The sequence below is a fragment of the Amblyomma mixtum genome, chromosome 9 (genome assembly GCF_055824585.1).
Source record: "Amblyomma mixtum isolate Tamu chromosome 9, ASM5582458v1, whole genome shotgun sequence".
Taxonomy (NCBI): Eukaryota; Metazoa; Arthropoda; class Arachnida; order Ixodida; family Ixodidae; genus Amblyomma; species Amblyomma mixtum.
This window is the reverse complement of record NC_143020.1, coordinates 118,825,864-118,852,287: the sequence shown is the minus strand read 5'-3', so window position 1 is coordinate 118,852,287 and position 26,424 is coordinate 118,825,864. Positions and strand designations below refer to the sequence as shown.

Genomic DNA, 26,424 nt, shown 5'->3' with positions numbered 1-26,424 from the left:
ACGATTTGTTGAATGCATTGGTGGAGCCGTGCAAGCGCTGTATGCTACATGAATTATATAAGCGGCGAGATGATTGTACCGGAGTGCGCAGAAGGTTTTCTCGCAGAAGGTTCTTGCTAATCGAAGCCATATGAAAAGAGTTTCAGAGACTGGTTTGAGGTACCCGCTGGCCTGCTATTGGTTTTGCAGTATCGTTTTAACAGCACTTTCAAGTGTTGCTTCAAAAGACACACGCAATCGTCCGTTCAATAGCATGCCATGACTATGTCAAGCATGCCAAGAGCATGTAGCAAAATACACACGTTTACTGAAAAGCGTCACTGTTCACGCACTGCTGCAATAAGAGACGCAAGCGTCCCCTGGCGCGAATGCGCGACCAGCTGGCCCACCAGATACCATCGATACGGCACCAACATCGCCAATAGCCGTCGCCGACTGCCACCAGAGTTGCTGTGAATAGATAATATGAACAGGGGCGGGATGGAAGTCTGGGTCTGCTTAGCCAAGAATTCAACAACAGGACTTGCCTCCTTGTCGGAATATTGACTAGCGTACTCATTTGATTTTATTCGACTTTCCGAGGGCAGGCTGGGTCTAAAGGCTCTTAGAAGATTCGAAAAAGGCACCAGCCCTGCTGCATACAGTCTGGCAGTTGTATAGTCCGTCTGCACAGATATTATGTCTCAGAAACTATAACCCTTGTTCATTTTGTTTTTGTTGTGAAAGTCCGTCTTCCAGCCCTCTCCATTTCAGAAGTGTTGCTGTGATACTCAAAACAAGCCCCAGGCTCGGCCCCAAAGGCAGGTAAAAAGTAGGTGTAAGCAGATGCCCAAAGAATGCAAGATAGAGCCATGCACTATCGGCGTCAAATTAAATGCGAACTGCGGAGCGAGTGGCCAAAGGGCCATTTTAAACTCCGTCTGCCTGTCGCCATCATAACTCATCCGCGCTCATTCGGTTTGCGATAGTTTTGCTTGTGTTTTCTTAGCCTTTCATTTTCTCGCATTGCCACTGGAGCGCCACATTCGCTCTTTCCACCGACCTTAACTTCCACACCGCGGTTTCATTGGCGGCACCGACTGTGGCCCGCGTGTGTGAAGCGAGCGCTCTTGGCTTCCTGGCCTGCAGCGCTTTAATCTTGCTTCCATCATCATCGTGTTATCAGCGTCTGGCTGCGATGCGAACAACAAATAAAGAGAAAAACTAATGGGTTGCGGTCGGTGTCCAACGCGGCAGCTACTGAATCGCTTATATATGGCAGCTTTATCGCCACCAAAAAAAACACAAATACACTAGAATCGAGCATTCACGCGTCAGCGTACGGCTCGAAAAGAGCGCGAATAGCTTCTCTTTACCGTCACGGCGTGCAGCAACGCGTCGAAACAGGTCGTCCAGTGACTGCGCTTAACAGAATCTTCTACGCATTTTGTGCTGTGGAACAGCTTGGAATCATGCCTCGTGGGCTCAGAGAGCGGGTTACCGACAAGGATCAAGACCTTATTGTGGCCGCTGGTGCAGACACACCCAACATTAGGACTAGTGAGGTAAGGAACACTTTTGAACTGTGTGCCAGCACGTCCATCCTTAGACATCGTCTACATCGAGATGTTCTTCGAAGCTGTTGTGCCGTGGCAGACGACAGCGGTCTCCGAAGCAAAGAAAAGCAAGGCTTCTGTTTGCTCAAGCCAATGCATCGTAGACTACGGCGAACTCGCGCTGCACGATGTTCCCCAACAAGTCAACGCTTTCAACTCATTGGGACCAGCGTCAGCAATATGGAGAGCCGTCAACATCAGGTGTGCCTTTTCTTCCACATGTGCTCGTCGACCTGCCACATTTGAGGTAGGATTGCTCTGTGCAATGACCATCATATTGCGATGCGAGAAGAGGCCTTCGTTCTTTTCTTAAATTTTGCAACCGGTCGACCTCTGTTTGTTCACAGCGCAACCAGACGCTGATGACACTATAGCTCACCTTGTGACAACAAGACTACTTCTCTGCCATACTTATGCATCCAGCAATGATGACGATTTTTTCCTAGATTCCAATGGAAGGACTTCTAGTCTAACAGATGCTTCTCGCTTCTAAGTTCACCCACGAAGATCCTCAGCATAGCATATTTAAATTTTTAGATTTACAGCGCACGTTTGAACCTAACCACCTGTATTTGCAATCTTTCCCATACAAACGAGAAAGCCCCCGTTTAACTATCTGATAACACGCCGAGGATAAAAGTAAAATGAAAGCAGTGCAGGCTAGGGAGCTAAGAGCGGACGCTTCAGCCATGCGGTCTAGAGCAGAGGCTGCCAGGCGGTGCGCAAGTTGCGATCGGGGGAAAGTATAAATGTGTCGATTCAGCGTGCAAAGCGAGAAAGTGAACCTCAAAGAACCGACGGAAAACTATCGCGAACCGGCTGAGTGCGCCTATCTACATCTGGTGACGACAGGCAGACGGCGTATTATGGAACTTTGGCCACGCGCTCCGCTGTTCGTATTTCATTTGACGTCGATAGTACAGGGGTGGTCAAAAAATCCCAGGCCTCTCCGAACAGCCGCGGAGCCGCTGCTCGCCGCTATCGGGGCGCTGTTATCGCACGCGTGTCTCGCCGCGCTCGGGTTGCGCGGGTGTGCGCTGAGAGGGGGTGATGCTCCTTCTCTCTCTCGCTCTTCAGGATAACAAAGCAGTGAAAAAGATAGTGTGGAGCGTGCCTTCACTCTTCGAGGTTTCCGCATTCGGCTGCGGTGCAGCGCGTCGCGCATCAGACGACCATTTGCGCACAGTGACGCGTGCTGCTGGCGGCCGTATTTAATGGGATTTCGTCTGCTTAATATGTTAATATGCTTAATATGTTAATTTAATATGTTTAAACTGGTTAGGATACAAGAAAACAGCCTTTTGTAAATTTGCAGAAAGTTGAACAAAAATGCGATAAATATAGCACGTCACAACTCAAAGTGAGTGCTCAGAGAGCCGCAACAGAGCTTAGGTGAAGGTAAATGCATTATATCGTACGCCAGGAAGCCGGAAAGTTGGGAGAAGCAGACGAAATCCCATTAAATACGGCCGCCAGCAGCACGCGTCACTTTGCGCAAATGGTCGTCTGATGCGCGACGCGCTGCACCGCAGCCGAATGCGGAAACCTCGAAGAGTGAAGGCGCGCTCCGCACTATCTTTTTCACTGCTTTGTAATCCTGAAGAGCGAGAGAGAGAAGGAGCATCACCCCTTCTCAGCGCACACCCTCGCAACCCGAGCGCGGCGAGACACGCGTGCGATAACAGCGCCCCGATAGCGGAGAGCAGCGGCTCCGCGGCTGTTCGGAGAGGCCTGGGATTTTTTGACCACCCCTGTACCTTGGTCAATAGGCTGGCTCGAGTTTTTTCTTTTTTGTTTTGCTCGCCGCGCATCACACATCCGTCTGCAATCACGCAGTTGGGCGGGCCATTGTGAAGCTCCGCGCTATCGACCACTTACGGGGGGCAACACCCCTAAACAGCAGTTATTAATGAGTAGTTTCTTACTGAACCACAGCTTAGGGCACGGTTATCATGCACTCAGTTGTGGAGGACCTTTAGCGTTCACTGATATCCTAATTCATATGAGTGCTTTATTATTTCGGCCCCACAGAAATGCGACCGCAGGGAGCTGTAACTCCGGACCCCCGATACCGAGCTCAGCAGTCAAGCTTTCAATTCATACAAGTTCTTTGAATGCCTGAGCTTTCTGGGTCTCCGGGAAATCCGCCAGTCGAAGGGCAGATGCCACAACCCACTGGAACAATGGCTACACCGAGAAGGCCAAAAATTTCAGAAGAGTATTTCACTTTGTATGCGTTTTTTGCGCCGCTCTTCAGCATGGTATTGCTTTAAAAAAAATCAATAACATCTTGACCGCATTCTTACGTTCCTTCTCATATTGATAGAGGCTACAGTTTAAACACAAAACTCACGACCACGTGGCACTTCAACAAACTAGCTTCAGTCTATGAAAACAATTGGTTGCTATGCTGAAGTTAAGTTTTCTGCGAGTGCATACTTTTGCGAAAACATGAGTGGGCTGTCTCCAGGAGGAACATGCCACTATTTGCACGAGACATGGTTGTCAGCAGTTCTGAAATCTCTTCCGCTTTAATTCTTTCTGCACTTGATATTCCTCACCATCTCCTGTATGTTAACTCCTATAAATAATGTCAACAAGGAGAACAACTGTTATATTCAAGTGGAATGACCCTCAGCAGTGCTGAACTGGCTTTCACTTTCTTTCTGCGCTTGGCATTCCTCACCCTCTCCTCCATGGTTAACTAGTAAGATTATTAAGAAGAAGAAGAATTGTAATTATTTTCAAGAGTCATGGTAGCTTACAGTGCTGCCCTCGAATCCAATTTAATATTTTCTGCGCTCCAAGTTGGGCTGGTTGGTTTTCCATTGAAGTGAATTTATCGCAAAAACGGGACACAAGAAGCAGCAGCGCTGGTGTTGTAGGCTGTTTCTTCTCGTGTCCAGTTTTTGCGCTAGAATAGCTTCAATTCTTTTTGTGCTTGGTAAAGCTCTCGTCCTTTTTATAGTTAACTGGTCGTGAATGCCGTTTCACACAGTGGAACCAAATGCAGTTACCACAAGTAGTACGAAGGAAAAAGAGCAAATCAAGTTTCTGACTGTCACTAAACAAATTCGGCCGTCGATTTCATTCGTCCGCTGTCAGTCCTCGCACACTTAAAACAAGTTTTCAGTGCGCATGTCAATGCAATGAGCAAAACTGATTTTGAGCGAGTACGTAAAAGTCCTCAAGCTCTACATTGGTTTACTTACTATAACTGATCTGAAAGAAAAAAGCAATCTACTTGCTCTACTTTATTATAAATCACAGCAGCGCTAGTACGCGTAAGCTGCTGAAGCCCCAGCCCCTTAATACCAGAAAGCAGTACGTCTGGGGTTGATGTCAGTAATGCCTTCTATTATTTTGGCACAATAAACCGAACAATGGAGTTGTGGCGCGCTTCTGTGCTGCGTGCATTTGCAATGCTAACCGACATCATGTGCGCAACCCATTATAATCTGCCTCCAGCACTTCTCCGTTTCTCTCTCTGTTTAATTCTATTTCTCTTCACTGTGCCCCTTTACTACCTATAATTAGTGGCACGGGGGAGCGTATTGATTTTTTATTCCTTCTAGTCAGCTTCTATGCAGTGATGTTCCCTTTCGCCTAACGTGAAGTAGCAGGACTAAAACGAGCTGCTCCGGTAAACTTGTCAAACTAATACTCAATTAACTAATACTCATTACCCGTCACTATATTTTGACACTGATCTGCCCTCGCTGCATGCAGACGAGTGTGGCATTGTAGCAGGGCCTGTTCGAGACAGCCGTTCAGTTAATCTTTGCAGTGATGTATTTCGCTTGCTCTATCCTCCGAGCGTCCCACATACAAGTGTCCCCCTGTCCGGCGCCATGTTTACTCAGGGGTGTGCGCTTGGGAGGCTCAGCAAACCACGCAGCACCCTTTCGGGTGCCAACCCAATTTCGAACAAGACAGCCTGCAAAGGTGGTTCGAGTTACCGTCCTCGCACGGTAACTCCTAGAAAAAGGTCCGGGTGCTCTTACCGTGACTTCGTTCGTGTGAGTCGATGTGTGATGCTGAGAAGATCTGAACGAGGTCTCGTTTTTTGGTTAACAATCGCATTTTGAAATTCTTGAGCACAAATACCGGCAATGACCATGGCTGAAAAGAAATGCCCGGAACAAAGCAACTGAACTGTTACATAACAGCCTCGTATGGTTGACGGCGTAAGCGCCAAATTACGGCTGCGTGGTTGCCAAAAAGCGCACATGGCCCCTGGTCAGGCATTAAGAGATTACAAATGAACTGCTTAACGCCCGTCAAAAAGATACCTCAACAACTGGCCTCAGAGAGTGAAAACAAAATGTTACTGGGCGACGGGTTATTTTAGGAAAGTGCATATTCTTAAGAAAAATGCAGTACGCTTCTTGATTGCATTTACTTTCCCAATTAATCATTCAAATACTCAGGTTACATTTCTACGTGTTCCAGAGAGAAATTTCATAGCAGTGGTGCACTCGATTCCGTTCCCTATGCTCTATCTGTTCTCCATTCTACGCTCGTTCTCTTCTCCGGTGCAGTCCCCGTCAGAGGTCATTCACACAGTGGAGGTAGTTGCAGTTACCACCGGCGACGCAAGGAATTGACAGCTGGGCAAATTTCGGGCTACCATGGCAACAATGTGACTAACATTTGTGGCTAACAGCCTGACATTTGGAGACCGTGAAATAATTCCCCAACCATCACGCGGATTACTTGATTTAACCGATCTGAAGACAATTGCCGTAACTCTCGTTGCGGATCGAGTGTGCTCCGGCCTACAGCTATAGCTACCATAGGCCCCATAAGAGGTCCAAGTCTAACAGTGCTTAAGTCTTTCCCTACAACCTTGGCATTTCTCGAGCAACCAGTGTACTCAACGTGTCTTTGAGTTTATTCTCTTTCCGTTAAACGTTGCCTCATCTGACCCTCTGTTTGCTAGCCGGCCGCTGTAGTTGTCGCAGGTCTCGATAAATGAGTTTAGATGCCATATTTTCTTAACACGTTTTCTGGTATTAAATCATGCATAACATTTTACTACACATGGACTACCACGTGGTATTAGCCCACAGTCGCAGAATAATTTACTATTGAATTTCTTCTCTTATGTTCCTTCGGTTTCAACAGCCGCATGATTTCTCTCACCTCAAAGGTCAGTACAGGTCACCTGAATCATGAATAGCAAAGCAATATAAGCGCTTCATCTACGATCGTTGTGATTTCGGCTCTTCCGGGAAATCGGCTTTAAGCGTTCTAGTGAATTAAAACGGTGAAGCAGCGCTTCTAACGCTGTTTTTTTTTCTCGCACTACGTTACCCATGTTGACCTTTGACGTAACCTACATCACTCGGCTGTTGAAACCGAAGGGCGTGTGAGGAAAAATTCAATTCGAAATAAATTATTTAGTTGCCATAGGCGAATACCACGTGGTGATCTGCGTATACTGAAGACTTGCACATGATTACACACACAAAAAAAAACACAACCAAAAGTTTCGTGCCTTGCCCCTTTAAAGAATTCCCGCCCGCGCCAAACTCAAGGCGCGCTGACAAGTAAGGAAATCCACATAAAAAAGGAGAAATTCTTTTTAATCATTTACTGCAACAATATTTTCACTCAAGCGGTCAATTCCTGACGAGCGTTTAAATAATATGTAAGTTGCACATAAACAAAAAAGCGTAACTACTCAGCAATCATTGCGAAGATCCAGCGTTTGATGAGATGGCGCTCCTAGTACCTCCACCAAAACACTAATTGTGCGAAGCACTTGCGAAAGCACGGAGTCAGCAACATTTCAGAACCAGCTGCACCAGAACTATAGCTGCAACGTGGGCTGCGCCAGAAATAAGTACTCGTCGTCTTGCAACTGCGTACCGTAACAATATCTTGCACCTACATACTGTAACAATATGTGACGTGCTTCCTGATCTTTTTTTTTTCACAGGTGTACTAATCTGATAGATGAAAAAGTGAAATATGTGTGACCAGGGGGCAGCAGTAACGCAAAATTCCGAGGTTCAGAGGTGATCAGCTGCGGCACTTCAGCCGCACTATTAGGCTGATGTGACCACAGAACCGTTCAGCATCCAGGATCCACACACTCGGCTGGCCAAGTCTTCGCAACGATGCCTTAGCTTGCTTTGAGGTGGCAGTAGGGTGTCGACCACTTTCTGAACATGGCACGCAACCTGGCCATGGGGCGGTAACAGAAGCCCAATTTGCTCGCATTCTGGTCGGAGAAGTTCTCGAACGCTTCGTCGATTTCCTGCAAAGTCAATTTGAGTTCTATGTTTTTCTCGCTTTCGGAATGACGCCATGAATAAGAATTTACATGTGTCTTTGCCCTCTACTCGCCACAAATTTCAAATAACAGTTAATCGCCTGCCCATGTGTTCTTTACAGACAGTCCGCTAGATTTTTCTTCGGGTATGCAAGAAAAGTCTCCATAGAAGTCGCCCTGACTGCGCTCAAAGTTCGACATCTTTCTTTCGTCCCTGCCTTTTGCTGTCGGCGCAATCTGCACAACTGAATATTGCCGAAAGCGTGCCTTTCCGGGTTAGAGTTCGTTGCTCAGCGTCGGTTGCAAACGCGTGCCTCAAAACAAATGAAGGTCCACGATGCGATTTTCGGCCCTTATATGCCGAGTGGAGTGCCAGGCAGAGAGCCATATTTGGCCTGTATCATTGATGTGAAGTGCGGCGCATCCCGTCATTCCGAAAGCGTCCTTCCAGATCATGCATAGAGAACCGCCTGCGCCACTCTCATTTTGCGCTTTGAAAGAAATCGCCCAGTAAGGCAATAGAGCTATGTTCTACCGTATGGCATCACCCTTTTACCCATACCTACACAAAAAAGTTGCATCGGGAATCGGCAAAGACAAATGTCAGGAAATCAATAAAGGAAAATTAATACCACTTATTTGCCGCGACAAAAGAGAGAATAGATGGATTGTAGCTAATACTTGCATCTTGCCCTAGCAACGGGTTCTTGCGCGAGAGACGTGCAGTGTCACAAAACCAAATTTCCATTAAAGCCTTTGATTTCCATTGAAGTACCGGGATGCAAGCAGGGTGGTCTGAAATCGGTGCTAGTCGGCTTACGACCCAGTTCCGCCTGAATCTCGTGCGAACGTAAGAGCTTACTCGACGACAACTAAGAGAGGACATAAACGGCAGGACAACGGAGTTCCTCTCTGTGCTCGTCAAGGAAGTGTACACTTATTTCCCAGACCATGAGCCAACCAGACAAGGGAAAGGGAAAGAGGGGCACGTCATGATAAAAAAAGTCGGAACGTAACAGTCAGCGAAACCAAGGAGTACAAGGTATTTTTCTATATTTATTTAAATATACTGTCAATCCTTAAAGGGATTGGAACAGGGGTGGGTACAAGAAAGAAAGAAATTTTACAGTATTGGTAATAAAGAATTATACCAGAGACAGAGCGGCACAATCGACTGGTCACATTATTATAGAACGTGTCTAAGGATATGTACTAAGAATTGAAGAGGCAACACAGAATACTTACTGTGTTTCAAAATACATGTACAAAAATGGTAACTACACAATTTGTAAAATTAGGATCATAAAATACATGCAAGAAATGAAGCACCGAACACTGAAAGCAAAGTGATCAATGTAATAACGACACAGATATCATAAAATCGTTTTACTCCGCGTTTGGCCACAATAGCGCTTCTTCTACAGACTGGACAACCTTATCAGGCGAGCTCTGTTGTGCACTTACTGGGTCAAGTGAGTTCCACACGCGCACTGCGAGAGGAAAAAAGGAGTAGTGAAAGGCGTTGTTTTTACACGAGAATTCCTGAAGCGTGAGAGCGTGTTTGTGGCGTGTGCTTCTAGAATGGTTGATACTAACAAAGGCTAAGGGATCAATCTTAAAGGAATTGTTAAGCAGTTAAAATAAAAACTTCGAGCGGTGTACCTTTCCTCGGTTAGTCAGCGTCGGAAGGCCTGCGCGATGCAGTAGTTCAGTTGCGGAATCGGTACGACGGTATGTATTGAATATGAATCGAAAAGACTTTGCGCTGCTTGCTTTCTAGCATGGTCACATCGTTGTTCACGTACGAAAACCAAGCTATGTTAGCGTATTCAAGAACTGGACGAATAAGGGTGACATATGAGAGTTGCTTAGTGCAGGGAGCAGAATGACGCAGCGTACGTTCGAGAAACAACAGTTTTTTCGTAGCTTTTTTTGTGACGTTTCGAACGTCCGTAGACCAGCTAAGATCTGATATTATCGATACGCCCAAGTGCAGATACTCCTGCACTTTGCGTTGTTGAGGCGATATTAAAAATGTGATATATGCACCAGTGGGAGATTAATAGGGTAACTATAAAAAGATAATTGATTACAAATCAGAAGAAAACAACCACTTGCCGCCGGTGGTATCTGAACCCATGGCCTCCGAATAGTTCAAAGATGCCGCGGAGACAACGTACGACTATGAAACGAATTTGAGAAAACAGTCCTTGACGCAGCGATACCGCCAAATAAGTTGCCGTCAGATTTCACTGCATTACATTCAGCATCATCTTCACTATCAGTCTGACTACACCCACTGCAGGACAAAGGCATCTTCCGTGCCTCCCTAATTAACCCTGTCCATTGCCAGCTGCGCCCACCGTAACCCCGCAAACTTCTTAATCTCACCAGCCCCCATAACTTTCGGCCGCCCCCTGTTACGTTTGCCTCCTCTTGGAATCCACTCCGTTACCCTTGAGGACCAGCGGTTATCTTGCCTTCGCATTACATGCCCTGACCAAGCCCATTTCTTCGTCTTGATTTCGACCAGAATGTCATTCACCCACGTTTGTTCTCTCAGCCAATCTGCCCCTTCCGGTCTCTTAACGTTGCACCTATCATTTTCCTTTCCATAGCTCGCTGCGTTGTTCTTAACTTAAGCTAAACCCTTTTTGTTAGCCTCCATGTTTATGTCCCATAGGTGAGTATTGGTAAGGTACAGCTGTTGTATACTTTTCTCTTGAGGGATATTGGTAAACTGTCATTCATGATCGGAGAGAATCGTCCAAATGCGCTTCTGCCCACCCATATTCCTTTAATTATTTCCCTCTCGTGATCCGGACCTGTGGTCACTACCTGGCCTAAGCAGATGTATTCCCTTGTCATTTCCAGCACCTCGCTACCAATAGTAAAGTGCTGTTCCTATGCGAGACTCTTGAAGATTACTTTGGTTTTGTGGACCCCCAGCGCTGCTCTCCCTGTTTAATTCATTGATCATTTTTTACAGTTCATCCCCACAGTGATTTAGCAAGGCAATGCAATCAGCAAATTGCAGATTACTGACTTGTTTTCCATTAACTCTTGTCCCCAACTGTTTCCAGTCCAAGCCTATGAATGCCTCTTATAAACAGTTGCATTGGCGATTTCCTGTCTCCCTGCCTGACGCTCTTCCTGACTGCAATTTTATTGATCACTTTATATAGGAGTATGGAGCTGTTATTTTTACAGTACTTTTACGTAAGACTCATGTACCCCTTATTCCGTAATGCCTGCGTGACTGCTCAGGTCTCTACTAAGTGAAATTTTTTTTAGTAATCTATAAAGGTTACATATAGGGGCTGTTTATAACCTCCGCATTACTCTATCACATGATTTATAGTGTGAATATCATCATTTGTCGAGTAGCCGTACCGAAAGCTTGCCTGATCATATTTTGTTGATAGAAAGAAGTCTGAGGTTGTTCTTATTCTATTTGCGATTACCTTAGTAAATACCTTGTAGGCAACGGACAGTGAGTTGGTCGGTCTGTAATTTTTCAAGTCCTTGACGTCTACTTTCTTATGAATTGAGATAATGTTAGTGTTCGTCCAAGCTTCTGGTACGCTCGAGGAGATAAGTGATTGCGCATATAGGGTGGCTAATTTTTCTAGTACAGCCTTCCCTCCGTCTTTTAACAGATCTGCTGTTCTCTGATCCTCACCAGCTGCTGTATCCATTTGCATTACTCCTAAGTCCTTTATTTATTGGCGGGATGTCCCTTTGCTGTGCTCTACTGGCTCTTTGATTAACGTCCTGATTGCATTCACTACTGTGCAGATTTGTGTAAGACTGTTCGGCTACTTCAACTATCTTGTATATATTGCTAAAGATATTGCCCTCTTTGTCTTTTAACGCATACATCTGAATTTTGCCTATACCTAATTTCTCTTCACCGCTTCTACGCTATCTCTGTTCTCTAGAGCATGCTCGATTCTCTATATACTTAACTTTCTTATGCCGTTACCTTGTGCTTATTTATTCTCTTTGATAGCTCGGCCAGTTCAATTCTCTCTATGGGGTGAGAGGCTTTCATGCTTTGGCGTTTCTTAATCAAATTTTTCGCCTCCTGAGACAGCTTGTCGCTATCCTCTCTAAGCATCTCACCCGCCTACTCTACTGTACACTGTGTAATGATAGCTTTGAGATCATCGGTAAGTGAAATTCAACATACATGTGGATTTTGTAGCGAAAAGCTACACTACGCGGATCAGAGCCGAGTTTCGCGTGTGCGGGAGCCGCCAGTTCTGCGCATGTGCGAAAACCAAGTGATGTCACGAGAGGCGCATGTGCATCGCCTCCTCGCCGCAGCCGTCGCCGACTCTGTCGCCTGACCCACAGATGCGCCGCGCGCTACTGCGCGTGTGCGTCGCCTCCTCGCCACGGCCGCCATCGCCGCCTGACCTTAGCCGGTCCGTGTGTTTACGACAGATGCGCCGCGTGTATAAATAATGATTTTTATTTCAAGGAACTTGCAGAAAAGAAATTACGGCACGCTGCTTATAATACAAGAAGCACAGAACAGTGGCAGTTACCCTATACACGAACCAATTACGGCCCCTATCGCTCACTCGTAATCAATGTGCTCTCAAACTTCTTACGCCGCCGCGGTGGCTCAGTGGCTATGGTGCTCGGCTGCTGGCCCGAAAGACGCGGGTTCGATCCCGGCCGCGGCGGCTGAATTTCTTTGGAGGATAAATTCGAGGCCCGTGTACTGTGCGATGTCAGTGCACGTTAAAGAACCCCAGGTGGTCGAAATTTCCGGAGCCCTCCACTACGGCGTCTCTCATAGCCTTAGTCGCTTTGGGACGTTAAACCCCATAAACCAACCATCAAACTTCTTACCACACTTCCGTGGTTTTTTTATTTCTATATGTATTTTTTCCGAGTTTTTCAATTTCCTAGAATTCCATAGCTATCATTTGCCTTGTAACTAGTCTTTTTCGTCTTTCTTGTATCTTGTATTCTCGTATTGTATTTTTTGTATTGTATTTTTTACCTTGTATTCTTGTATTTTTCTCCTTTCTTGTATCTTTGCTACTTGCACTGTAATTCCTGCTTTGGTGTATCTTTGTTTCTTCTTTTTGTTGTACAGGGTGGTCCACTCTAAGTGCGAACACGGCTCCGCGTGGCCGCGCTCCGCGGAGCGCCAGCGGATCCGGCGCGTTCGCGCATCGAAGCAAAGCCGCGCAGGCGCAAAGGGGCCCGGGGGAGGAGCTTCGTGTCGTCTGCTACAGCGCTGGCGCGCACCTCGCTTGCATTGCTGGTAGCAGACGCCACGAAGCTCCTCCCCCGGGCCCCTTTGCGCCTGCGCGGCTTTGCTTCGATGCGCGAACGCGCCGGATCCGCTGGCGCTCCGCGGAGCGCGGCCACGCGGAGCCGTGTTCGCACTTAGAGTGGACCCCCCTGTACATGAAATAAGAATGTACTTGCCTTTCTTTTCTTATCATGTCGGTTTCTGCGTCGCTCCGCCATCTGCAACGGGGTGCAGGCCCTGTCAAGCCTTTTTCAGGCTATTTGCTTGCCCCCCCCCCCCCCCCCTCAACATCACACCTCTTTAGCGGACGTTTGATGTTGAAAATAAATTTGACTTTGACGATTGACGGAGAACTGGCGGGCGCGTTCGCCATAGAAGCCAATTAGAGTGCGGCTGCTGCTAAACGACGCAGAAGAGCGGGGAAATTGAGTTCTTCAGATGTAGAAGTAGTCCGATCCAGAGCAAAATAATAAAAAAGTTGAGATCCCATGAAAGTATTTAGCCTAGCAAATTATGACCAACACAAGAAAAAACCTAAGTGTGTGATGCCGAAAAGAAAAAGTATTAAAAACGAAACACGTACGTCTCGATCCAGCGAGGCTTACGGACATAGGCAGCATTTTTAACGCTGCATTATGGAACTTTTTTTTTTCTTTCACACTCTGTGTTTGATATGCGAAATAACACAGACTGTCATCGCTAGGTATGTTAGACAAGCACTAAATAGATAGCCACACACTCACACCAATGTCTGAACATTTACAAAGTTACCGGCGTTACGGCATAGCATGCCTCATTAATGATTATAAGATTTTAACCTTTCATGCATGGAGTATTAGGTACGAGAAAAATGAGAAAAAAATTTTCTCCAAAATGTTTTCATATTGGTAGGTGTATACCCATATCCTACATTACTGGAGGAACTGTCTTCGTTAACATATTAAACATAGTGAACCATATTCTTCATGACAGCCCCAAGAGACGCGGGGGGGGGGGGGGGGGGGGTGCTTGCTGATTGATAACTCACTGCAAAAGCTAACCGTAATGACAAAAAAGTACTGAAATTGTTACGCTCATAATGTGAACAGGCAGGCGATAAAGGAGTTTAAGATTTTGCTTTTGGTTTATTGCATGTGTCTCGGTATTTTTGCTCAGTCTCATTGCTCTCACACAGAAGAGAAAGGATCATTATTCGCTCATTTTACTTATTTGGCAATAACAATTTTATACATATCTGTCACTCTTGTCAGACTTCTACAATGTAGGAACCGTTAGTAATAACACAGTTGGCGTTCGTAACTCTGGTCTGACATCATCTTTCCTTCCGTATTAGAGCCGACGTGGTGGCTCACTGCTCCTGACCCGAAAGGCGTGGGTTCGATCCCGGCCACGCGGTGGAATTTTGGGTGGAGGCGAAATTCTAGAGGCCCGTGTGCGGTGCGATGTCAGTGCACGTTTCGACCGGAGGTGGTCGAAATTTCCGGAGCTCTCCACAGCGGCGTCCCTCATAGTCTGAGTCGCTTTGGGACGTTAAAACCCCAATAAGCCATGAATCACCTCACGCATTACACTGATAACGTGCACTTCGTAACGGTTCGGATTATTATGAAGGCTATGATATGCCCAGTGGTGCGGCTACTGCTAGCACCGCAGTAACGCACTACACTGCCTAAAACTTGTCGATAGGCTCACCTGCATGCTGACACAGCCTACCTGTGCAAGTCTGTCCAGGGAGCGCTGCCGTGGCTTGATGCCAGCCTTTTCGAAAGCTTCTGCGAACGTCGTCAACGCGGTCTGGCGGTGGCGGCAGTGGAGGTCACGAAGTTCATCCGCCTTCACGAAAGGATTGTCTGTTCCGCATATCTGCGCATCCAGACGTTCAAAGCTGCCCTCTCTGCCCCCTTTCCGAATAGCGTTCGCTCACGAACTCATCAAGAACGCCTCTACAAAATCGGTCTGCAGCGTCTTACCTCTTCCATTTCGATCACATATTTGTCCGTGGCACTGCCCATAGTTTCGAGCATGTTTACCATTTTGTTCTCCTGGAAGGTAAACAGGTGGCCGGCTGTCAATGAGAGTGGCATTGATGAGACAAGGTGGCAAGCAAAAGATTCGAACTGCTAATTCGCAGTAACGAATTCTCACTGTTTAAAGGAGAATACGCAACAAAAATCGGTTGCATAATTTCTTCTTTCCCCTGGCGCGTAAGACATCACTTTACATGGATCACAAGACGGTATTCGCCTACGATCGCTATAGATAATTTATAATCAAACTCCTTCTCTGACCTATTTCAGTTTAGGTTACAGCATCTCAGCAGTGGTTATGACGTCAGAGGTGATGACTAGAGAAATCTGCAATGTTATCGCTGCGATTCCAGCGCTTGAGGCTGGCTAGTTTAGCGTTGTAGGGATTTAAAAGACCGAGCAGCATTCACATTTCCGCTTTTGAATTCCTCATATTACTTATATAATGACTAGAGACCGGATTTTAGGCAAATGCCTATTTTTGTCAACTCTTCGTAGGCGCACCATTTTTACATATGAGCACGAATTAGGTGTTGACGATATGTTTAATACTCTTTTTATAGTGCCTATAAATGCCTATTTTGGGTGTCAGTGCCTATAAAAGCCTATTTCCGACGTCGGTGCCTAAATATACCCTATTTTACAGAAAAGGGGCCTGAAATACGCTGTGATTTTGCTTTCACATTCTGTTTGCTTTCGAATCCCTTTCGGTTTTGAGTAGACCACACACGTGGCAACATTACATGACCTCGTCAGTTGGCTGTGGTGAACTCTGCACCTACGCCGACTGTGTACACAATACCAATCACGTCAGCCAAAAATATCGAAGCAACCTTTTTCCTTTGAGACGGAAATGGTAATAGCTCTGCAATAAGACGTACACAAGAAAGACTGACACAGGACATGCGCTGTCCTGTGTCAGTCTTTCTTGTGTACGTCTTATTGCAGCGCTATTACCATTTCTATCTCAGATAATGAACCTTTTTCCTATTTTCTGCCATTTTATCGTGGCAGCTTGTTGATGACGTTGGCTGTTAAAGTGGTAGTTGATCAGACGGCACCACATTTCGGAAAGTATACGGAGTAAGTTATAGGTTCGTCCAAATAATTCTACCTGGTTCCAATTGAAACCAACTGTAAAATGTTCCATAAACCTGCTGGAAACAGTTTAACTGATTAAAATTTCCACCTGGGTAACCTGCCTTATTTTCGTTCCTTGTGCCCCAGATGGTTCTTGTCTGCTACTGCTCCATAGCTTTAACAGTGATTTCTAGTTGGATGATATTTATTTTACCATGGATCCTCGTGGATGTACGTAACCCGTGCAGAACTATGATTCTTTTCGGCATATTCCGCATCAAGCAGCACTCTGTGTAACATTTTCTAGCATCTCGTATTTATGGTTTCCAGACCCTTCTAATGGCAAGCACCATTTGATAGTCGTGTGGCTCCAGACACGTGAAGCCACAAACTATAAAACACTGTTTACACAAATGACAACATATTTATTAATGTTGAAGCATAGTGTATGCCTGTCATAAATAAGTTCAATTCCTTTGTGAGCAAAGACTGAACTCATTTGTCAGATGCTTTGAATTGACAATGTTTCTATCAGTTTCTAAATGCATGGCCTCCTGTTAAGGTGTTCATTGCTTCTACTTTTGTACACGACAAGCGAACTGTTTGTTTCGAGGTATACCAAAGTGTTTAAAAAGGGTTGGTGACCGTCCCTTTTGCTCTGCTGAAGCATGTGTATTGCACGAAAAGTTGCGCGAAAGCCTTAGAAAAAACGGCTTCTAATGTTCGCACCTTGTTTAATGTCCCAAATCATTCCTGCTGTGTTTTTGTTTTATTTTACGGCAGATATTGCGCGCTGAACTTCGGAACTGTGTGCAATTTTGATAAAGTTTATAGTGCCTATTTTTCTCCGTTAGGTGCCTAAATTGCAATTTTAGCCGCCTATTTACGGCGCCTAAAACGTGCTTTTTAGTGCCTAAAAATCCGGCCTCTAATAATGACCTTTAACATCACAACCATTGCTCGGCTTTTGAGATCAAAACCGGAAGAGGCAAGAGAATAAAATTAATTCTAAATTACTTCTTCTTAATCTCTTAAAATTCTTAGTCGCATCCGCTCATCCGCCCACCTAAGTGTCTGACGCCCCCTGCTACGCTTGCCTTCGCTTGGAATTCAGCCTGTTGCCCTTAAGGACCACCGGTTATCTTGCCTTCGCATTGCACGCCCTATCCAAGCCCAATTCTTCGTCTTGGCTTTGACTAGGATGTCACTGACCGGTGTTTGTTCCGTCACCAACTTCGCCCTCTTCCTGTCTCTTAACGTTACACTTAATATTTTTTTTCTTTCCATAGCTCGCTGCGCTAGCCTTAAGTTGACGTTAAGTTGTAAATCACACTGCTTCGCAATGTCGCCCAGATGTGGACGTGTTCTTTTAAATGCATCCGCCTTGTCCAGACCAGTTAAGCGGCAGCGCAGCGAACCATTCTGTCGGCTCATTCATTTCAGATACCGTGCCTAAAAGTGAATGATCAGATTAAATGCGGCCGACGGGGAAGATCTGTTGCTATTTGAAATTTTAGAATCAGTTCTCATTTTTAATTATTTGCCTTGAGCAAGAAAAAGTTAGGTTCCATGTAAGCTGGGTTCAATTGCTGAAACAGCTGCTCAGTCGCAGTTCATGAAGTGCGCCACTTGTGACCTATCCCAGTGTCCGTGCTTTGAAACGACTACCGAGTGAGAACACCTGCCTTTGATGTTCCTTTGAAGTTTCCCCCGAGAAGATCTGTGTCCAACGTGTTGTTCTGAAAATAACAGCCTTTGCCAATAGCCTCCTTGGAGCACGCTTTGTCAGCGTTTCCTTCGCTCTCCTGCAAGGCAACATACGTAACTTACGAATGTGCAGTGCAAGGAGTAGTGGCAACTAACTTGCGCGCCAAAAATATCACGCGCTGAAATGCTTATCAGAACAGAAGGCATCAAGACCTGATTAACAGATCTTGACAAAGATACTTCATGTAAAAAGATTGCTTGGTGCGCCGAAGCACAGTTACTGTGCTGCCAGCCACTGGTTCTCACTGAAGTGTGGAAAGCGTCCCTTCATTTTTTTTCTCGCAAAGAAGTAAACGAAACTGGCAAGAATTTCTTAAGGACAACATGGGACGGGATGAAATTTGAGGCAGCTCTCAACAAGAAGGAAACACTCTCTTTACCAGTAAACGCAACTGCTGGAGTGCAGTTGGTGGTAAATCTGTAAAGCACTTACTCTGAGTGAGATGCTAGCAACAAACCAGTGAGATACAAAAAGAATTCAGCTAAAAAAAATAGAACTGAAAGATTAAAAAATAGTGAATAAGCAATACTCCATTCGCTGAATTAGTGACGGACAAACTGACCCTATTCTGCTCTCTTTTGGAGCACGGTAATTACGATAAAACTGCGAAGCTGAAATAAAAGTACGTTACGTACGACAAATTAACTTCCTCCCCCCCCCCCCCCCCCCCCGGCCGGTTCCCTCCCACGCGCACTTTCCTTGACAGGACTTTTCTAGGTTAATAAATATCGCAGGTGATGAAGAAGAAGAAGCTGATAGCAACAATAATCGCCAGTCCGCAGCGATGACCTCAGGCTTAAAGGCACATACCCACGGTGGGGGATAAGCCACAGTGTATCCGCTATGCACCCTGGCCAATCCCCCGCCGTAGGTATGTGCCTTTAAGCCTGAGGTCATCAGCGCCAACATCATCTTGCCATTCTGTCATGTGAGTCTAGATGAATCATGAGAGACCCGTACAATTAAGGCACAGGCTCGACAGCGGCATGCGGAGTTTTCTGACATTCTTTGAGACTGAGCGGTGTAAATGAGCGACCCCTTCGTAAATAATTGCGGCTAACAGCTAGTGCAAGCATACTAGAGGTTAAAAAAGAAAAATCAGGGAGGGAGGTGAAATTGGGGGCTGAGGAGGAGAGAGTACATAATGGACGCGCATAATATCACTTTACTTTCAACTTGCAGCCCTCGCAATAACTCTTTACAGTGATTCAGCATGTGCAGTCATTGTCAAAAGTATCCAGGCTCCATGGTTTGCTTCTCATTCGTATGACAGAACCCTCACTTCCCTAAAGATCAAAAAGTTCTTTGAAGGTCAGAACAGGGGTTCTTCCTACAATACAGAGATTTAGAACTTGAGGGCTGGCATAGTAGCTTTAATATACGACTGAGAGGAAAAACGTGCAGCCTGGTTACTTTTGACAAAGACTGTACATTAAGAGCCCGGCTCCCAAGCGGTGAAAAAACAGTGATGGTTAAAGAGATTCATGGCGATGCAAGCGCTACTCACGTAGCTGTCCGTGCTGTAGTCGCTCACACAGCAGCCGTAGATGAAAGTCCCGAGGAGGACGCTGGCAGAGATACCGGCTAGCACTACGAACACTGCACCATGGACAGGCAGCCCGGCCAAAAAGAAGCCAGCCGCTGCACCGGTTAAGCCAGTGGTTGCGACTCCCTCCACGAACTTGACGGCGGTGGTCTCCAGACCACCTGTGGGTGTTTGGGTCTTCGTTCTTCCGCTGGCGAAGCACGCATACCACCTGTCAATCTCCTGCGTAGCCATCAACGCGGCACACACACAAGACGAATGTTTTCGGAAAAGGCAAAAGGAGCCACATTTAGAAGGGAACAAGGAGAGTACACACGCGGAGAGTGCTGCACTGTTCATAGTGGCACGTCATCTATTTCGTATAAAGATAAATAAAACGCAGGTATGACCATGCTACTCGCGGAAATATAGAAATATAGGAGGCTTCAACTGCAAGTAAATTTTCTACATTGTTAATTCAGACGTAGCAAGGCGGACTGAAGTTAAAGCGAGGTGCAAGAAGCGAGCAGCAACAGAATCTCGAATGTCATTATTGTAAAGGCCCGAAAGCCAGCGTGTGCGAATTAATTCGCTGAATATTAGCAGTCAGTAGGCATGGCTTGTTAACGTTTTCTTTTTCTCTTCCTAATAATTTTTGTGAGGGGGGTTGAGTCAGAGGTAAGCACCTGTCGAACTGTTTAAACAAATATTTGGTTTCGTTTGGTTTCTTGGGTTTAACGCCCCAAAGCAACTCAGGCTATGAGGGACGCCGTAGAGAAGGGCTCTGGAAATTTCGACCACCTGGCGTTCTTTAACGTCCACTGACATCGCACAGCACACGGGCCTCTAGAATTTCAAATATTTTCAGAATGACAGATTTGATCTCTCACAGGTATGCATCATAAGCCACCGCGGTGGCTGAGTGGTTGTGATGCTCGGCTGCTGACCCGAAGGATGCTGGTTCGATCCCGGCCGAAATGATTGACACTAAGCTGACATCATGGAATCATCCTACCAAAAAGTGCACAGCGTCCATTTTTTTATCAGACCAAATACTAATGATGCATGAGCTGCATAAATCGCTTCGAATCCGCCACCTAGTTAACATGATACCGAATTCAAAACACGGAAGTCTGAGCATCCAGAAAGCGCTGTCAACCCCACTACTCACACTTCTTGCCATACTTAAAGCAGGGAACTTCGCCTGAAGTTTGCTCAAATTGCCAGCGAACATCTCATAGCCTCCATTGCTTGAAGTTGTGAAGTTGTGCGAGAAGAGCTCCGACGATTGCTGCCAACGGGAACGCAGCCGCAGCTTACATCGCTCATTGACGTCATCCGGGACGAGGTTCAACAGGCCTTGGGTTTGACGCCGACAACCACACAGCCTCTGCAGCTCCCAGCCATGACTTACGCCGCAGCAGTGCGCCGTCCTGCACCTCGACGACGGGACAAAAACCCCTATAGTCCTCAGCCAGCTGCGCTGGACCGCCGCCCTCTCACCCCAACACGCCCATCCCACGAGCTTCGCACACGGCCGAGCAAATGCGAGGAGTGGATATCTCCCGACCAGCGCCGCCCACTATGCTTCCACTGTGGCTAAGTCGGTCACATCCTCCAGTACTGCCCATACAGAAGAATGGGCATCCGAGGGTTCTCTTACGACGCCCCACGACCCCGACCCGGCCAGCGACCAGCCGAAATTGAGTTTTTGCGTCGGAAAGAATGCTCATCGCCGAGCCGCCTATCACGTTCCCCGTCGCCATCGTCACCGCGATTTGTATCACCTAGCCGAGATTACGCCGTGCGTGGACGCTGCCACAGACTCCTAAGGTTAAACTGAATAAAGCAGCCTCTGGAGGTGAGGTTGCTTCTAAGCACAAGAACAAAGATCCTACATCGATGAAAACTGAAGACCATGCCTCAACTACGACGACAACAGCGACGACGACGACAACGTGGTGAGACTTGAAGCTTTTACACCGAAGACAACGTGCAATAGGAGAACGCGAGCAAGTGTCCTTGAAGTTACGGTCGGCGGTCACGCGGTTACTGCCTTGTTCGACACGGGAGCTGACTACTCCGTCATGAGTGGGCCACTCGCTGTCCAACTCAGGAAAGTAACAACCACTTGGGATAGCCCGCTGATCCCCACCGCAGGTGGTAACCTTATTACGCCGTCAGGACGCAGCACAACGAGAGTTACAGTAAATGGGCAAACTTATGCTACAACCTTTCTGGTCCCACAGTAATGCTCGCGAGACCTGATTTTGGGAATGGACTTCCTGAATGAACATCTGGCGATCATCGACCTTCGATCTAAGTCGATGGGCTTTCCACGGACAAAGCCATACCTGCTGCGACGAACGCGACTCATCACGTTGCTTTAAACGTCCTCGACGAAGCATTGAGCGTGCCGTCCCGATCGAATGTCGTCGCCTGCATAGGCACTGTAGTCATCGAAAATGCCGATGGCATCGTCGAGGGGAACACCAAGTTACTTCTGGATCGAGGACTAGGCGTCGCAAAGGGAGTCGCCCAAATCAGAAATGGCCAAGCCTAGGTGCTGCTAACCATCATCACCGAAGAATACCGGCATCTAAACAAAGATACGACGGTTGCTTTTCTCGATGAGCTGGCAGACATCAGAGACATATTTGCCCTCCCCGAACAACACGCAGAACCATCTGACCGAGGCCAACAACCCACGTTTGATATCAACCCAGCATTACCACGGAGCAGACAAGAGCCAATACGCAGTCTTCTTCAAAGGTGTAGCGATTGCTTCTCATCAGCATCAAATGTGCGACGAACCCGGCTTGCCAAGCATCGCATTGTCACATACGAACACGCCCGACCACAGCGGTAGAGCCCCTACCGCGTATCGCCGCTAGAACGCCAAGCTATCCGCAAACAAGTTGAGGAAATGCTTCGTGACGACGTCACCCAGCCATCAAGGAGCCCCTGGGCTGCGCCAGTCGTCCTAGTGAAAAAGAAAGACGGCACCCTTCGCTTTTGCGTCGATTGCCGCCGCCTGAACAGCATTACTAAGAAGGATGTCTACCCCCTCCCCCGCATCGACGACACATTGGATCGGCTTTGCAACGCTAAGTACTTCCAATCGATGGACCTGAGGAGCAGCAAGTGGCAAATTGAAGTCGACGAAAGAGATCGCGAGAAGATTGCGTTCATCACACCAGACGGACTCATCGAGTTCAAGGTGATGCCGTTAGGCCTCTGCTCTGCCCCAGCGAGGTTCCAGCGAGTAATGGATGCGGTGCTCGCAGGCTTGAAGTGGCAGATTTGTCTAGTTTACTTAGATGACGTTGTTGTCTTCCCCTCAAGCTTTGAGGACCACCTCAGAAGGCTTCGGTTAGTGTTGTAAACAATCAAGTCTTCAGACCTAACTCTGAAACCATAGAAGCGCCACTTCGCCTACGAGGGGCTGCTGTTCCCTGGTCACGTCGTAAGCAAGGACGGAGTTCCCCCATACCCTCAGAAGACGATTGCGATAGCAGAGTTTTCACGGCATAATGACAAGAAAGCTATACGCAGATTCTTTGCATTGTGCGCTTGTTACCGGCGATTCGTCAAGAACTTTTCTTGCGTCGCTGAACTTTGGCCCAGCTTACTAAGGCTGACGTGCCTTTTAAATGAGAAACGCCGCAAGTGGAAGCGTTCAAAGAGCTGAAGCGCCGCTTACAGTTCCCTCCTGTGCTCGGCCACTTCGATGAAAACGCCGAAACTGACATTCATACCGATGCAAGCAGGGGGGGCTTAGGAGCGGTCCTCGTTCAGAAAAATGGTAGACAGGAGAAAGTGATCGCATACGCTAGCCGTTCACTGTCGAAAGCTGAAGCCAACTATTCGACCACCGAGAAAGAATGTCTCGCCACTATTTGGCCCACGTCTAAATTCACCCCAACCTGTACGGACGACCATTCAAGGTTGTGAGCGATCACCAGGCTCTGTGCTGGCTAGCCGATTTGAAAGGTCCCTCCGGCCGCCTTCCTCGTTGGAGCCTGCGCCTTCAAGAATTCGACATAACTGTAGTCTACAAATCTGGCCGCAAGCATTCCGACGCAGACTGCTTGTCGCGAGCCCCCATCGACGCAGCACCCGAAGAGGAAGACGACGACGCTTTCTTAGGACCGGTAAGCGCCAGCAGTTTCGCGCTGCAGCAGCGCTCGGATCCTGAGTTGCAAAGCCTAGTTGATTATCTGAAAGGCAAGAGCGCATCGGCTCCCTGAGGGTTCAAGCGCCAACTGTCTCCCTTCGTCTTTCACAATAATGTTCTCCTGAAGAACTTCGCGCCCAACAAGACAGTGTATCTTCTTGTCGTGCCCAAAAATCTCAGGCAAGAAATTATGCAGGCATGTCATAATGAGCCGACTGCAGGACACCTCGGAATTGCTCGCACGTTGCACCGCTTCCAGGAAAAGTACTATTGGCAGCGGCTAGCTGCCAATGTTTCCCATTACGTGAAAACGTGCCGTGAGTGTCAGCGACGCAAAAACGCCTCCTATTAGACCAGCCGGACTCCTGAACCCAATACCACCTCCAACTAAGCCCTCTCAGCAAATAGGAATGGACCTCCTCGGCCCTTTCCGACTTCATCATTAGGTAACAAGTGGATCATCGTGGAAGCCTACTACATTACCCGCTACGCCGAAGCAAAAGCGTTGCCTAATGGTACCGCAACAGAAGTCACAAAATTTTTTGTCGGACGAATTATCCTGCGACACGCCGCCCCCGAAGAGCTCATCACAAACAGAGGAACAACGTTTACAGCGGAGCTGACGCAAGCCTTTTTAATCTAGTCAGACAAGCCATCGGAGGACAACTGCCTATCATCCGCAAGCGAACGGACACTACAATGATACGTGGCAATAGTTTTTTTCGTTCTAACTACAAATCACAGCATCGTCACTGCGCGTTGATTCAAGCATCTTCTGTCCACACTAATTGTTTTAGTCTGACTTTTCCCGCGGAACGCTTGACGGAAATGGTAAAACAATTCTGCTTCTGTATAGCTGCCAAGATTTAATATGCTGTATACCTTATTACGTGGCTTGTTTTGAATACCATGACCTCAAAATCTCATAGACAAAACTTCTTTCTCCTTGCGTTACTCCATGCCTCAAAACTGCAGGGGACCGCAATTGCAGCCAGCGCAAAGGTGTAATATTAAGCGTATACACTCGCCTATGCGTGTAAAAAGTACAGTGAAACACAACCTGCCTGTGAGAGTTTCTGCATATAGCACTGTGAAAATTCTTCTCCGCCCATCTTGCGAGTGTTGTGGAATGTGTCCTTGGCGCGTGCTTGCTCTTGGTTGTGGATATTATCGAGCTTCTTCCTGCTCATCTTCTGTCCACCGCAACGCTGCGATCGCAAATGCCTGCTCAACATGGAAATAGATAACCCCATCTTCAAGAATTTACCTTGCTCATGTTGGTAGTGTATTGCTCCAAAGCCTTGAACACAGCTGCCAGGCGGTTTCCCTCAGCAGTGGCCTGGAAAACGGAATGTTTGTACACCTTTCTGCCCAAAGAACCGAGGGATTATCCAACCTGAAATACAGTTTTAGGCTCTGGAAGAGCGTCTCCTTTGAACTTGTGGAGGTACGTCTGCAAACATATAGCCAATATAGAGACATACTAATAAGAAGACTCTTGGCCTACCGTCATGTAGGTGATGAATTGCTGGCAGGTGACCTTCTGTTCGTTGATTTTTTTAGGAATCAGATTCTCTGGGGAAAGAACTGAAGGAACCAGATGCCGCAGTTGCTCCTTGAAGTCCTCTTCGATGTCTGACAGACGGCCATCGAGTGATTTTCCTTTTGCCACCTGCGTGGAACATTACGTTTTAGTTGTCACTTGGAAGGTCACAGCGTACCTTTAATCCTGGGTGCGGCATGAGGAAGCAGTCAGTCTCGGTGAAAATGGAATTGATGTGCTTTCGGATCTGTTGCAGCTGAGGATGCTGGTTTTTCTTGACCTCGAGACGTTGCTCAAGGAACTTGCGGCCGCCTTCAGCGCCATATTCCGCGTCGCCAGTATGATACCAGTCTCGCACAAGAAAGAGCAGTTTTTGGAAAGGCTTCCCAAACATGCTCTGTAGGGATAGAACCGGAGAAGCGGAGTGAAACAGGCAGCGTTCGAAAGCAAGTATGGTCTGCTGTGGACCTGTGCTTACTTGGTCCGCCAGCCGGCCGTAGTAAGTGAAAAGTTCCAAATGCTGCAGGTCGTCCTCTTGAATGTTTTGGGAGACGTTATAGACGAGCACAGAGCTTAGAATAGTGCTCAAGGCGAAGATGGCAGCAGACTCTTTGACAGTGGACTGGTCATCATGCATCCCCTGAGTGTCCATCAGCAGCACAGCGAGCTCTCCGTGTTCCGGCGTCGGGATCTACAAATGCATAGACCACGATCCAGCACATGCCACAGTTACTGCTGTAGTCGCCTTACCAGAAAAACTTCACTCCAGATCAGGATGCCCGTAGTGTGGCGATCACAGCCGCCACGCCACGCGAAACCCCGAAGCGGGTCGTGCTCGCCTCTGAGCCATACAGGGCTGCCTAAATTATGCAGGAAACGAAGGAAGAAGTTTAGCATGAAGGACTTGCCTTTGCGGAATCCACCAGCCAATGAGATCACTGCCACGTGCTTGTCCTTGATGCGGTCAGCCAACAGGACTTTCTTCAACGCGTCCTCATCAAGCTGAATGCAGTGGTCTCGAACTCGGAGGATCTGCACCTCGTGGCCACTGCTTTCTTCGCCCATCATCGTGACCCTGCGCGCACAGCAGGAGAATGGTCGCTAAGTACTTACCTTACATTTTTCATTTTCTGTTCATTTATTCTGCTAGCCCT

At 47.2% G+C, this 26,424-nt stretch overlaps 2 protein-coding genes across 2 annotated transcripts in view; one reads left to right on the top strand and one right to left on the bottom strand.

Annotated features, from left to right (window-relative positions):
- Positions 1–1,357: 1,357 nt before the first annotated feature.
- LOC149330953 (uncharacterized) overlaps positions 1,358–26,424 on the top strand; it is a 93,438-nt gene continuing 68,371 nt past the window's right edge. The window contains exon 1 of the mRNA XM_089560029.1: positions 1,358–1,796. Within this exon, the coding sequence (XP_089416155.1) occupies positions 1,452–1,796 (345 nt within the window). The 5' untranslated portion in view covers positions 1,358–1,451. The remainder of the gene's footprint in view (positions 1,797–26,424) is intronic.
- LOC149330955 (atlastin-2-like) lies at positions 7,726–26,338 on the bottom strand. The gene is made up of 12 exons (XM_089560027.1): positions 26,021–26,338; positions 25,749–25,961; positions 25,449–25,667; positions 25,235–25,399; positions 25,124–25,180; positions 24,995–25,066; positions 24,792–24,935; positions 19,533–19,793; positions 17,943–18,062; positions 15,121–15,192; positions 14,864–15,013; positions 7,726–7,860 (listed from the first exon to the last, which is right to left on the bottom strand). The coding sequence occupies exons 1-12, from the start codon at positions 26,336–26,338 to the stop codon at positions 7,726–7,728; spliced, it is 1,926 nt and encodes a 641-aa protein (XP_089416153.1).